Source organism: Carassius gibelio, chromosome A12 (assembly GCF_023724105.1).
Source record: "Carassius gibelio isolate Cgi1373 ecotype wild population from Czech Republic chromosome A12, carGib1.2-hapl.c, whole genome shotgun sequence".
NCBI lineage: Eukaryota > Metazoa > Chordata > Actinopteri > Cypriniformes > Cyprinidae > Carassius > Carassius gibelio.
In genome coordinates, this window is record NC_068382.1 from 5,025,092 (window position 1) to 5,040,489 (window position 15,398).

Here is a 15,398-nt window from a genome sequence, read left to right on the forward strand (position 1 = left end):
ACAGAATTAGACAGACACAGAAAGGGGAAGATTGGTGTTGCTAAATTCAGTGGGTTCCCACAAAACCCTCCATTAGCATGAACTCACTCATTTCTCAGACAGATATTCACTCTTGATTGGAAGTGCTGCTACAGTTGCACATCATGATGCCAATGCATTAACATAATAAATACTAGGTCTTTTCAGATTTTTATCAAAGTTTTTTTCTTTTTTACTAATTTATCTTAAAACAATTCCATAAATACAGCCCTGAATTGTGTCTTAAATTGTACCATTTTTAATCTTTGCATCTGTCGATCACTTAGAGGAGTACTGTCCAAAAAGGGAAAATTTTGAAATGAATCAATCTAAATGTGATTGTGGCGTCAGTGGTGGAGAGAAAATGGAACACTTCCGTTCCATGAGCTTAATCTATTTGACCATTCCCCTTTGTAGCAACACTCCTTCTAATGATTCGAGGCTTTTCATTTTTTATTCGCATTCTTTCATTTTTTATTCTGTTTATTATTTTCAATAAACTGAACAACTGCTTTCAACATTCAATCCAAGAAAAGAAATAATATCTATGTTAAAACAAAATTATTTAAAAATATGCAATTTATACAGTTAGATTATAGTGGAAGGAGTCAAACAGCAACAATATGTCATTGTTAAAAATGTCAATTAATTAAGTAGGTGTCAATTTTATGCTCATATAAATTAAGAAAGTAGGGATTGGCAAAGAAAAATGCTTAAGCTTTATATCTGTACATCCTTAAGATTCATAACCAACCTTTCGTTCTCTAAGGGTTTACTGTTTGATCAAAAACTTGTCTTAAAAAGATGAGTCCTCAGCATGAATAAAGAACCTCAGTAGTTCTTTGAAGAAATTAATTACCTGGCGTTTATGGAACAGAGAACTGCCTCCATAATAAGTCAGCATGTTTTATGGAGTCTGTGGCTCTGCTCTGGCTTTGGTATTCTGACCATTTTCCCCACAAGTAACATACACTACAGATCTTTTACTAGTGACTGATTATTTTTGAAAGTGCTTCTCTGTTGTCTGCTCTGCAAGTTTCTAGGATTGCAGCTTGCATATATGTCCAGGGTTTCATACAAAAGTCAAGCTATTGCCACTGAGAAGAAATGGCACGCTAATGTATAGCGCTCTTCAGGTATAAACCGCCTTGATCATTGTCCTGAACCCATTATGTAAGCTCTATCATTATCTATCATGCTCCTGCTCTTAATCACACAACAATACAGTTTAGCAGACATGTTTGGATATGTGTGCTTTCACAATATTAAATACAACAACCGTATCAGGCTCAGTGGTGGTAAGATCAAAGGTTATATCTCAATCCTTATATTTCATACCTAGGAAATAGTCAGTTGATTGGCCAGGGTAAATGCTGAGGTTCATCTTGGTGCTCCAACTGTCCAGGATTTATGACACTGACACTTTTATTTATTCATTTATTGCATTGTACTACTGTTTTGATGTCAATGATTTAAGGTTTAGTAATTGTAGCTTGTCTTGTCTGACTTTTGGCTTTGTGAAATTGTGTCTTTGAAATTAATATTGTTCACTTTGTAAATTTTGTGTTGTTTAGTCACAATCCTTCTTTCCCCATTCTTCACTTTCGGTTTTCATCCACTATTCTTCACCGTTCTTCTTTAACATTTAAAAATCGGCTGTTAAGTTTACAGATGCTGCTGCAAAACATGCTTCCATTATTCATTATTTTTGGATGTCTAAAGAGTCACCCATGGCTTACACTAAACACTGATAAAAATACACAGATATCCAATATAGAGATTTGTTTTCACTGTAGCCTACACAAATGATATTAACCTCTACAACAATGGGTGTTTACATTATTATACCCTAAGTCATGAGTAAACTCAGTACTTACCTGTAGAGGGCAATGTTGTTTATAAAATCAAACTCTATGGGAAAAAAAAGACTTAGAAAGCAAGAGAGGAAATCTGAAAGCAAGCGAGGAAATCTGAAGTACCCTGAAGTATCATGTAAATTTCATATATATATTAAGAAATATTAAGAATGGTTATATCATCTGATGCCATGCTTGATACTGCCACTGTACTTTTTTGTAAGGGTCCACATATCAAGCCTTATGAAACACAAGCAATACAATTTAAATCAGACATAAAAAAAAAACGTATTTACGAATTAATTACATTGAAATTTATTCTGCTTGAGTTATTTATCCAGAGTCATTTTTAAGCATGCACATGCATATACGCACATTTGCACACACACACACATACCGTCTCCCAGACTGCAAGGTGAGCTAGTCTGAAATCTAAATGAAACTGAGGCAACAGGTGTGTTTTTGGTACTGTAACAACTGTAACATTACCTGTTAAACCAACCCCCTCTGCACACTGACACACAGGCGCACACACACACCTGCTTAATATGAACCCTTAATTTACTCATCTATTGAAAAATCAGGGACAAATGCTACAATAATTACATACTGTATTTTGTCTACAAGATCGTTTGTAAACATATTACAGTTGTGTTGTCTGATCCTGTGCATTTCCGTTGCATGTGTGAATGAGAGTGAGACATGTGATGAAGCAGAATTATGAAGAGAAAAGATACAGCAGAGGTGGGTAACAACAAGAACACAAACTAAACAAAAGACATGTGACTCTTGAAAGGTCACATGCCTTAAATGAAAAGTCAATAAATGAAAAGACATTTTAAAGGGGTCATATGATGCGATTTCATGTTTTACTTTCTCTTTGGAGTATTACAAGCTTTTCATTGATAGATAAGATCTGTAAAGTTGCAAAGACTAAAGTCTCGAACCCCAAAAGACATTCTTTATAAAAGTTAAGACATGTCCAGGCCTCCTAGGACACGCCCCCACATATCTATGTCTCTGTGTGGGAACATTTGCATAACACCGCCTAAATGTTCACACAAAGAAAGAAGGCGTAAACTTTGATTCTCGCTGTTGCTGCCAGGGGCATGTCATGGAGACGCTGTTTTGTTATTAAAGCGAAAAAACTTTGTTTGGCCTTCCAAAAGAGGACACAGCCAGAAATCAGTGCTTAAGTTGTATTTACAACACTATTCCAGAACAGTTCAACCCAAATATTTAGATGTGTGCAGTGCATTTTATAGAGGACTGTTTCCTTATCCTGGGAGACTATACTACAAAGCTGGCTGTTCTGACTCACAGTCGTTCAGTGAAAGTGAAAAAAAGTGAAGTATCACAGGCGTAACTATCGGTAAGCAGGGTAAGCGGTTGCTTACGGGCCCGGACCAATCAGGGGCCCGCCCGCATTACTGGAAGATTTTGATTGACAGCCGGGTCCCCCTATCGCATTTGACTACTTTTAGTTTGATCGCATTTACATTTTTTGCGAATTGATTTGAATAAATAATGACAACAGCATATTTGACTGAAAATTAAATAAATGTTTGAAACGAACAATGATGAATTTGGTGTAATTTGTTTCTAATTGGAACTGGGGAATCAAACAGTAAAAAACGTTGAACTTGGAGACAGACATGGAGTCGTCAAATTATAAACACAAAAGTGGTTTGCATTACTTTCATGATTTTTCTGACCATCCCAGTGACAGTGGCCTCAGCAGAGCCTTCTTTTTCATAACTAAAACTGATAAAAAGCTATCTCAGGAGCTCAATGGGACAGAGTCGTCTCTCTGGACTTGCCATACCGTCAATTGAGAATGCCTGTGTGGACAATCTGGACCTTAAGGATATGATCGACAACTTTGCACAGAGAAAAGCCCAGAAAATGCAACTATAATGTAAGTGAGCATCTTTTTTATGTATTTGGACCTATGCCTATGTGTATATAGCAGTGACAGTAACAGTAACAATGTGTTATTATGGTGCGCCGACACCAGCAGTTTTTTTTTTTTTTTTTTTTTGGTGCGCGTAGCGTCATCACGTGTTGTAGTAGGGGGACCCGCCTTGATAATCCTGCTTAAGGGCCCGGTGTTGGCTCGTTACTTCACTGCCAAGTATGGTAACCCATTCTCGGAATTAGTGTTCTGCATTTAACCCATCCAAGTGCACACACACACACAGCAGTGAGAAGTGAACACACACCCGGAGCAGTGGGCAGCTATAGATCCAGCAACCGGAGAGCAACCGGGGGTTCATTGCCTTCCTCAAGGGCACTTCAGTCTTGGGTATTGAGGGTGGAAGAGAGCGCTGTTCATTCACTCCCTCCCATCTACAACTCCTACCAGCACAGAGACTTGAACCGGTGACCTTAAGGTAACTAGTCCAAGTCTCTAACCATTAGGCCACAGTTGCCCCCTTCATATTTAAAGGATTTGCCACTGATGAATCAAACAGGAGTTCTGAGCATTGTACAGCTTGTTGTTTGTCGTTTCTCCGATCACAAATGCAGACATAGTTTTATGTGTACCCAGAGCAATGGAACGCAATGCGTAAAAACATAGTATAAGTCATTTTAATCAGTAATTATGTCCCCACTGGATGCAACAAATGGCTCGTTTGTAATGGGTTTAATTGTTTTTGTCTTGGTTCGCTGGAGTTCTGACCAGGACACGCATCACAGTATGGTAAGGGGTGTAACATTTCTGTTACACGCTTGAGGCATTCGGCCAATCATAATGCACTGGATAGCTGGCCAATCAGAGCACACCTCGCTTTTCAGAATGATGAGCCTTGTAAAAATTTACGCATTTCAGAAAGGCAGGGCATAGAGGAGAAACAATAATGTAAATTACATGGAAAATAATGTGTTTTTTAAACCTTAAACCACATAAAACATTTCATTACACCAAATAAACAAAATCATGTTTTTAGCAACATCATATGACCCCTTTAATAATTATTACATTGTATCTCTGTTAAAAAGTTTTTCTGTTTTTTAAGTTTCTTTCACCAGAATTTAAGAATTCCTTTAATCTGATTTCCATTCCATTTTCACGTTTTAGATTTTAATTCTTATAAAGTAACTAAAATAAAAATATAGAATTTATATAATAATTTAAATAATATTTTTATATAAAACAAATAAAAATGTAGTAAAAAATGGAGAATAATCTAAAAATAACAATCAATCCTACAATATCATTGTCATTGTCCAGAGATTAGGTTGAAAGAAGCAGTTCATGTTTACCATAAGATCACCACCAATTATCTTCTATATTGAACCAATATATAACTGCTATAATTTAGGCTCAAAATGCTTAGGTCTTTCATTCTTCTACCAGTATATAACATGGGACTCGCTATTTCAGGCTCTGTAACTAGACTAGGTCATGTTTTTCTTCTCCTGTGTTTAAAATTCTGATCCCCATAGGAATACCCTTTCAGAACATCCTTAGATGCTGGGAAGATTCCTCAAGGTTCTCTGGGCAACCGTCCAGGGCAGGGAAATCTGTCTCGCAGCATCCCAAGAAGGAAAACACACCAGGAAGGAGAGCTGTCACCTCTAAGGCATCTGGTCTTCATACTTGATTGGCATGTCAAAATATGTTATGCATTATAAATGGCCATATAACTGCACCTATAAAATTATGTTTGGGGAATAATTCCAGAAGTCTGGAAGGACCTGCAATATCAGGCAGAAGCCAGTTGTACCTTATCCATTTTCTCTCCATTAAGTATCAGTCAAAAGGTTGGAACATTCTGAAGAGGAGCTGTGATCAGATCCCAACACATGTATTAAAACATGTCAATGGCCAGTGTCACATAAACATGAAACATAAAGGCGGCAATCTAGTACAAATAACACTTTCAAGCAAACCGTACTGCATACATTTTCTTTTGCTTACACAGAAACAGAAGATCTAGCATATGCATGACCAGCAAAACATTTATTTCACTAACACTTTACAATAAGGTTGTATACGTTATTAAGGTTAGCTTATACAATATTTGAAAACACCGAACAGTACAGTACTTTTAGAGCTTTTAATTTCCACATAGAATAATATATTTTTAACTTTGCATGATTTACTTTTAATTAAATGTAACATTGTATATTTTTATATTAGCACTAATATAAAGTTAAAAAATGCTTTTCAAAAAACACTGTTTGTTCATGATATATAATACATTAACTAATGTTAATGGTTATAACCTTGTTGTAAAGTGTTTCATTTTTCTTTCTTCATATGAAAATCTAGTGCTTATGGACCAATTTATAACCACATTTGGACTACACTTATTACCTAGTGAGCTGCCTTGTTTTCTCCTGTATATGTAGCCACATACCAGCAAAATGATGCCTGCCTATCATTTGAAACAACTTTCCTGTCAGGGGTGCCTATGATACATTAAAAGGTCTTGGTCGGAAACTCATTAGGTTTTGGAGTCAACCTTTTTTCTGATGAATTCCATGACACCCTTCACTGCCTTTTGTAAAGGATTAACAAAACGGTATTTTCGAAATTTACGGACATGTCTCGTAAATCTTTGAAGATATTGACTCACACAGGCTGCACATTCAGGTGGATTTCAATTTATGATTTATCTTGGCAAGCATTCTGAATTATTCTTGCTGGCACTCCACATTAGAAACTGAAAAATCACACAGTATTGGATGTGACATATCAAGGATGCACTCTAACAATGCAAACACACCATGTGGTGTTCAACATCACCTCATTATCTTTAAACATAAAAGTTCTGAAACATTTGAAATCATTTTCTTAAAGCGTCTAAGGGTGTTTTCCCTAGAAACAACTACAGTGATTTATCTTACAGTGACTGATCACAAAAATAACAAGTTAACCTGTTTATTTCTTTTAAGTCACAGCGTCATTAACACTGAAGGATTCATGAAGAAAATAACAAGCCATTTTCTGTGCTCCCCTAAAAATCTAACCACTGAGTATCAAAGCAAACTACAGTGCTTTTTACATCTGCACAGTATACTATGTTTAGTGAGACACATGAAAATCACTGATGCATTCAAGAATTTGTTTATCTGTAAAATATTGATATTGCCTGCAGGGACAACAACAGTACTTTTTGTAAATACCCAGTAGGATGAGTGCTTTACGCTCCATGTGTTGCCTGCTAAATGGGGATCTGGCTGAAAAAAGAAACACTGGATGAAGAAAAAAAATAAAAAACAGACAACGCCTACTTTAAAAGCAGGCAGAGCAGACAGACCTCTTAGTCAAGAGGAGCCTCAAGCTCAGACATTTCTGAATCAATTATTCATCTGAATTGGATTAGATGGACCTTGTGATTTCCCTCTCCAGTCATCTCTTTCCATGTGTATGTCTGTGGATGTTTTATATGATATGTTTCACATTCCCCTGTTGTATACATTGCACTCCACTGACCATGAAGCATCCTATGTCAGAAGTTCTCCCTTGTCCTTTGGGAGGGTATTGATCAATTCTGAGTGCTATCTTGAAGTGAATGGTCTGTGATTCAAGGATACAAAGCCATTATTCTTTGTTTTTCCAATGATTTTAAGTCCAGTAGCCCATTGTCCAGTGTGCCCATTGCTTTTTGGCAGCCTGAGAAGCTTCCTCCACATGTCATGGCACTATACCACAGTGCTGATGGTGGAAGACTCCTCAGACTTGCCCTGCCTGCTGGGCAGAGACTTGAGATACTCTAGGTGGCGCCTGGCATCTTCCTGATTGTGTCTCACATAGTAGACCAGGTAGGAGATGACCATGGTGAACCATCCAAACATGGTCACCAACATGGCCACGTCCGTGGTCTTTTTGAGCACCACACACAGGTCCAGGTCTTTGGCCAGCAGGAAAGGCACACCTTGGGCTGCAGAGTCTGAGGGTTCAGATGTCTGACAGATAATACCAGTCAAAGATGTAGGCTCTAGGTCCAGGTGTGGAAAGGCTGTCTGCAGCTTGCAGTCACAGTGCCAGGGGTTTCCAGTGAAGTTAGATCTTGCTGTAACACCTTCAAAGGCATCAGGGTCCAATGTTGTGAGCTGGTTGGATGAGAGATCCAGAAACTGTAGAGAGGCTGCCAAACCTCTAAAAGCTCCAGGTTCAAGCAAAGCCAGTTCATTATGGGAAAGATCCAGTTCAGCTAGCATTGGAAGATCATGAAAAGTATTGGCAGGGATGCTGGTCAAGAGGTTGTAGTCCAGGTAGAGGTGTTGTGTGTCATTGGGAATATCCTGAGGGATCTCAGTAAGATGCAGGTTGCTGCAGCGCATAGCCTTACCACCAAATGCGTCCTCATTGTCTGAACAGTAGCAGCGCTTGGAGCAGGAAGTCGCAGCATGTTGGAAACATAGTGTCATCAGCACTAAGCTGTGAAACAGCAACCACATGACCACACAGTGCCGAAGCAGCCAACCTGAGGGTAGCAGCATTGTAGGACTGCAGGCATAATCCCTTTAGAGGACAACCTGTGCTGAGAGCACCCAGGGGGCTGTACCCTACATCAAAATCCCCAACAGCTTGCATGCCTAGAATATTGAAGAATACAACCAGTTAATGGAATATATATTTCTTTAATGTTTCAGATTTCAGACTTTCAGATATGTCAAGATTATAACATGTTTCCTTTGAATACTACTGTGCTCCTTGCTTGAGATACTTTTGAATTAAAAGTAAAACATTTGGATTAAATGATTCCTCTAATTAAAACAGATTACCCTTAAACCATTCCTACGGAGCTCCGCACATGACAAGAAAAAAAAAAATTGTGCACAAAATTTACCAATTCATTCCCTCAATTTACTAAAACGTGCACACGATTACTATTCCGTTCCCTCAATTTACTATTGCGTTCGCTTGATTTGCTAAATTCTATTTACTATTGCGTTCACTTGATTTGCTAAATCGTGCGCACGATTTAGCAACTCGAGGGAACAAATTATAAAATCTTGTGCACAATTTATAATTCGAGTGAACGCAATAGTAAATCGAGGGAACGCAATAGTAATCGTGTCCACGTTTTAGTACATTGAGGGAAAGAATTAGTAAATCGTGCACATGATTTAGCCTTATATTTTTTTCCTGTGTGTCATGTGTGGGGCTCTGTACATTCCAGAGTGAATGCATACATACAGAGATACACATCAAACATTTTCAAAGAGATAATTATTGCAGAGATCATTTTTAGCTGTATTTCCTAGTCCTTTTTAATGCTATACAATATCATTATCTTGACATTGTTTAAAAGCATGTACAATCTCATACTAAATCAAATAATTTTTTCTTGCCATCTCTTGCAGCAATGCCTCGCCAGTCTCTTGTGATTTAAGGATTTGTACATAGCCTGTTTTGATTGTCCCTGATTAACTTGCAATTAATTACATCCCTTACATCTGTCTTCGAGTGTCTATGTGTAGTATACATAGACATACATACATGTACACAGAAACATGCATGCAAGAATTACAAACCCATGCAGCACAAAAATTCTAATTAATAAGCAGACTGTTGCCTTAACATTTCAAATTTAATTTACTATTGGAAACTAGTGTGCTTGATGCTCAAAGCAGTGTGGTTGTAGCTATTATTATTTCCAGGCTGGATTAATTTATTTATTTATATATTTATTGTTCTTTTTTGCTAGACGCAAATCAATGCTCTTACAAAAAAAATAAAAAAAAAATAAAAAAAAAATTCAAAGCTTATCCATTCACGTTGATGACGTAAAAAAGTGGTACTTCCTCAAAAGTGTTGGTTGATTTATATCCCTGCTATGCTGGCCTTATTCACAACTTTGCTACAGGCATTAATGAACCCCAAGAATGAAAAAAGTTAAACAAAAAAAGACAAAGCATGTGAATAAGATGCTTCTTCAAAAAGAAATTTTAAATAGTCAGAACATTAAAAATAGTTATAATACCATGTAATTTAATTTAATTTAATTTAATTTAATTTAATTTAATTTAATTTAATTTAATTTAATTTAATTTAATTTAATTTAATTTAATTTCAAAGACCCAATAACTTGTCCTATTTGAGGCCCCGATACACTTCAAATGAAATTGAAGAACGAACTGATATGACGTAATTTCAAACAAAATCAGCTCTAAACAAAATTCATTTTGAGTTTGTTTCAGTAGTTTCAACAGCTCACCAAAACAAACTTTCTGGGGGAGTTTGTTTTGGCTCCTAAACAACTTTGAGCTACCATTGTTCTGTGGCGATTACGCAATCAGTGGGTGTGTTCTAGAACTCCACCTTACTTGATGTTATGAGCAACATGAATACCCTCTTCAAGAGATTGTCAAACAAAGAAAAAAAACTGATTGTCAATCCGAAAGGCACACATTGTGAAGTACAAAAAATGCACTTCCTCATCTGTGCTCCACATTTGTTGAATAAAAAGGGCAAAAACTTGCCATTATTCTTTATGTTTTCATGAAGTGGACACACATACTACCTACATCGTTTGCTCTTTTACTTTTTCTTTGTTATTGAATAGATTAATGCTACTGCCAGATGTTTAAGAAACTGTTCTTCTCTCACAGCTGCCATGGTTGAGGAGAAATATGTGAGCAGAGCTACACATATTTACATACCCAATCTAAACTCTGCCTCCAGCAGCACATGGCTATTAGAATGTTCAAAAACAGTACTGTCACACAGCCTTTTCAAAAAAAAAAAATTTTTTAAATCCCCCAAAACTAATTATATCAAGGCCTTTACACTTCTCACATTTTCTCCACCGATGTATCTCGTTCATGATGACACAGGTGGAATGTGGGGCTTCTCGATCCTCATGTAAAACAAATTAATTGACCGATTGTTAATACAGTCAGTTTTCTTCTGAATATAATATTTTATATATTATATCCAAATTATCTAACCATAGAGGCTCAGGTAAAAATGCTACTTTACAATTCAGAACAATTTAGAGAGGCAGGTGATTCCTTGCCTTCTTCTGGAATCGTGACAAGACAACTAAAGTCATATAGAGTCTATATGCATGTATATATATGATAAGTATAATACAGTATGTCGTGGTAAAAATATTGAGCAGTGAGATTGGACTTCCATGGTTTTGCAAAAGGTACTTTTTTATCTGAAGTTCTCCTGGGGTTCACATTTGCACATATCAGACTTGCAAAGTGCAACATATGCTCTTTTATTCTGGGCCAAATTTATATCTGTGTTTGTTAAACTCCCCAAATATATCTTAATTTGAATGTATATATTTAACTTACTTATAACACAAACATTGGTCATTCTAAATATTGCAGATGGAAAAGACATCAGCCCAAATGATATACAGTAGAAGACAGGGCAGGTAAGGAACACTGCCTGCTATCCGAACTGTGGTTGCCATTTTGGATATTTAATCCCACCAATGTTGTGGTCAGTAATCCATAATAATAATTTCACTTAAGATGTATCTTGGTCTTGTTAGTCCAAGTAAAGATGAACAACAACTTTTTTTATAATTCACACTTTTCTTTATTAATTTTCTAATAATAGCTTAGCCACCTTAGCTCATTAATATATCAGCAGCATATAAGAAGCCGCTATTCTCTTACAAATCTTCAAGGCAACATACAACAAGGAAGCTGCCTTGATAGCTGCAATAATTTCCACCCTTACCATTGTAAGAAAAACTTATTTCAACTCTGCACAAGCCTGCAGTATCCACCAATATAAAAATCACTGGTTCTCTGTTTATGTATTGCATCACCTCTTAATACCTATAATTCTGAATTCTCCAGTAACAAAAGTCAACTGGGTTCGTAGTTGACAAATGGCAGCGAAACCGCCACTGTCCACTTACACAGATTAAAAATGAACTCGATCTCTAAGTACCTCTTAGTATCACATAACAAGTGGGAGTCTCTTAAAGCAGGGACTGTTTGTTGAAGGGAGAGGGAATAAGACGCTAGACTACAAAAGCAGCTGAAATGGCAGGCAAATAGATCTGAAGGCTGAAGAAGGGAGAAAGAGAGGGAGAAAGACAGACATTAGCTCAGCTTTCATGCTTCAGTGACCAAAGTCTTCCCATGCCAAAAACCAAACCAAGACAGTTATTTACCAAGGTTTAAAAGAAGTCATTTTAGCCTTGCTGTAGCATAAAGTTTTCTTTATTAAAGCACGAAAGGGTGGCCTAAGGATGAGCAAAGTGATGGAAGATAGGTTAGATAAGAGTCACAGACCTCCTGGAAAAGCTGTACCTCTCATGAATACACAACAGGGTTCTGTCATGACATTTTCGCAAGTGATAGTGTAGGCCGGACACATAAGGAGAGACAGACAGACAGTGAAAGATGAGGACAACAAAGACCTTAAACACAGATCGGCAGAGAAATACAACTGAGAGAGATAGGGGAAATTTCTATGATAGCTCAATGGCAGCTCAGTGGACAGAGATAGACAGAATAAAGGGTGTAACAAGACGTGAGATGGAAGCATGCAGGGGGTGAAGAGAAACCACACAGGATGTTAACATGATTCAACAGAGAGAACAAGAGAGGAAACAAGAGAATCTGAGGAGCCGGTCTAACATTACAGAAGAGAAGAAAGAAGAGAAGGAGGAAAAATGGGGTTAAAAGGTTCAGGACAGAAGATTTTGGGGGAGAAAACTGGTGTGACCCTGCCCCTGCAATGAAAGGCCAACAAACCAGTTTAGTTTATTAAAATAAACGCTGTGATTAGTGATGTAAATGCTATTACCATAAAGATATCACAAATTACAGACACATACTTGATATAATTTTTGATATGTCAATTTCTACTTCAGCCTGATTGAAGAGTTGGATTCTTGCTGGAAACATGTGATGCTGGTGTGCTGTTTTACCCACCACACTTCTTAACTAGTTTGTAGCATTATTCCAGTTGGCCAACAAACCACCAAACCAGCACTAGTAATCACCACAAAACAGCAAGGAAATGCATGCGATTTGTATGATTAGCCATGTACACAGATATTTATGTCTTCAGCAACTCCTGAATAGTACTGCTATGACTTTTCAGTGAACCGCCATAAGATTTGTGTCCAGACTCTCAAACAAGAATACAAATTATGATGAAGAGAATGAAATGTACATTAAAGTGGGGATGGGAAAGGAGGAAAGAAGCTTTGACAGAGCTGAACTGGACTGTATTGAGTGACGTATCATTAGATGGAACTTGACTCAGATGATAATTGGCCTGATATTGTCACTTAGCCATTTTATTAAACTGTTATCCTTGTTGTTCATGCTGAATGTAAGCATTATAGGATGAGAAAGTCTGGTAGATGACTGACTCTGGATAGCTCTAACATTAAGAGTTGCACTTAGATGAACGCTAAGTGATATGTTTTATCGACATCTTTGGCTAAATTGGACTACTGGTTTGCTCAAAGGAAATCATGTTGACTCTCCAAGTAGGCTACTGTAAATGTCCACTCTAAAAAATGCTGGGTTAAATATAACCCAGTGATGGGTAAAATATGGACAAACCCAGTGAATTGGGCTGTTTTGACCCAGTGGTTGGGTTACTGCCAGAAGGTTGGGTTAAACTCTTAACCCAACTGTTGGTTGAAAACAACCCAATCTTTGGGTTTGTCCATCCTTTACCCAGCGCTGGGTTGTATTTAACCCAGCATTTTACTCTTTAGTTGAAGACTGTAAGCCCCTTTTTTCCAGTGGTAATAGTGGCAATATTCAAATGTCTAACTTTATTAAACAGGACTGAATGAAATATGTTACATTTAAGTGTAAAGAAATTTTCAGTGTCAGATTAAGTAGAAATAGCTCTTTAGGGTAACTGTTAATTTTCCATTTTACAGTGTACAGTAGTGTAAATGTAAAATGTGAGTGGATGTTCTCTGAGAGAACAGAGAATTGTGGGGGGGGGGGGGCAGGTTACAATAGCTGTTTGATACACTAAAAATATTTTTGAGATAGCTCATTATTTGATTTAGTTAGTTTTATGAATCCATAATCCATAATTAGTCTTCTGAATCCATCAAAAGTTTTACTCCTGAGAAACAGTTCTTAGTCTACAAACTGTTGTGCTTCCTCATCTCTAGTCTTGTTTAATAATTCATTTCAAACAATGTCTGAGTGCTCCTGACAGCTGGCAGTGTATTACATGGAGACCCTACTGCCAACCTGTATTCAATTATCTGAGTTAATAATAATAATAATAATAATAATAATAATAAAATCAGTAATCTAAAAAATAATCTACTGAAATGGCCAATCTATAGAAATGATCTACAGAAATTGCCAGTAATCATAAATCACACAACATCGCCATGATGCACAAACTCTTTCCTATTATCTTGAAGGTCTAAAGGTGAATAGACAAATAAAGTAATTTATAAAGAGCAGATTTTATGTCCTTGGTGTCTCCACATAATATCACTGAACTGTATGACATATTTAGGCTATGCATAATTAAATAAAGTAGTTATTATCCACACTAATATTTATTTATTTTTTATTTTTTTTGTGCTTCATGTTCAACATCTAAATTACCTTATAATACATTTTATTAAATCCAAAAATCAATTTGACTACCTTAACTAATTTTTAAGCATGGGTACAGATGACTCCTCAAGTTGACGACTGTTCATTTTCACTTTTGGTAGTGTATTGAATATAATACGAATAAATAATGTAAAAACATATCTAAATTCAACCTTAACGCACATACTATTTTAACATGTACATACATATAAATATGCCGTGTTTTACAAGAGTTACACGTGTCTTTTACTTAGTTGTATGCTACATGTTCTTCATTCTCTAGAGGCTTCATCTTCAACTTCATCAAACACCTATAGATCGATTAAAGCTTATTGTAGAGCTGTCAAATGTCTTATTTCCTCATGTAAACGCGTTGGAAAGTAGCGTGCGTTCAGTGCACTTCTCATTCAAATACAAGCCAGACTCACGTTTCTCCTCTCTGTCTTCTGTGATCTCCTCTCTTCTCTGCATTCGCCTTCGCGTGTTTGCTGTAGAGAAGGGAGTTCATTGTCATTTGCGCAAATATTCCTTCTGGTTTAGTGATGAAGATCAGCACGCATCGCGAGTCGTGGACGCGTTCAGACGCGGTCAGAAAATGAGAGAGAGAGAGAGAGAGCGAGAGAGAGAGAGAGAGAGAGAGAGAGAGAGAGAGAATTGACTTTTAATACAAAATATAAAAACTCTCCTATTCAACACTCCTACAACCAGTGGCGCCCCCAGAACATTTTAACAGGGGTGGCCAGATGAGGCCACAGTAAATTTTTGGGTTCGCACATTAAAAAAAAAAATATTCAAAAAAGGTTTGCAATATAGACAAAAAGTTATATCTCTGTGATTTCTGGGATTTTATCGATAACGATAAATAGACTATTTTGCTGATGTCTTATTTCTAATTGTGCTGACAGCTGACTCCTTATTTTTTTTTTTTTTTTTTTTTTTTTTTTTTTTTTACCTTTACACCATTGTTTGTAAAAGTGTGCACCATCTTTTAGGTCAAAT

At 36.8% G+C, this 15,398-nt stretch overlaps 1 protein-coding gene across 1 annotated transcript; it reads right to left on the bottom strand.

Moving 5' to 3' along the window:
• Positions 1-6,270: 6,270 nt before the first annotated feature.
• On the bottom strand, positions 6,271-14,973 carry LOC128025781 (leucine-rich repeat-containing protein 3B-like). The gene is made up of 2 exons (XM_052612308.1): positions 14,828-14,973; positions 6,271-8,426 (listed from the first exon to the last, which is right to left on the bottom strand). Exon 2 carries the CDS (start codon positions 8,328-8,330, stop codon positions 7,530-7,532), a length of 801 nt encoding a protein of 266 aa, XP_052468268.1. The 5' UTR covers positions 8,331-8,426; positions 14,828-14,973; the 3' UTR covers positions 6,271-7,529.
• Positions 14,974-15,398: the final 425 nt, after the last annotated feature.

Excerpts from the sequence above, each read along its gene's own strand:
- LOC128025781 (XM_052612308.1), bottom strand. The coding sequence starts at position 8,330 with ATGCTGCTACCCTCAGGTTGGCTGCTTCGGCACTGTGTGGTCATGTGG.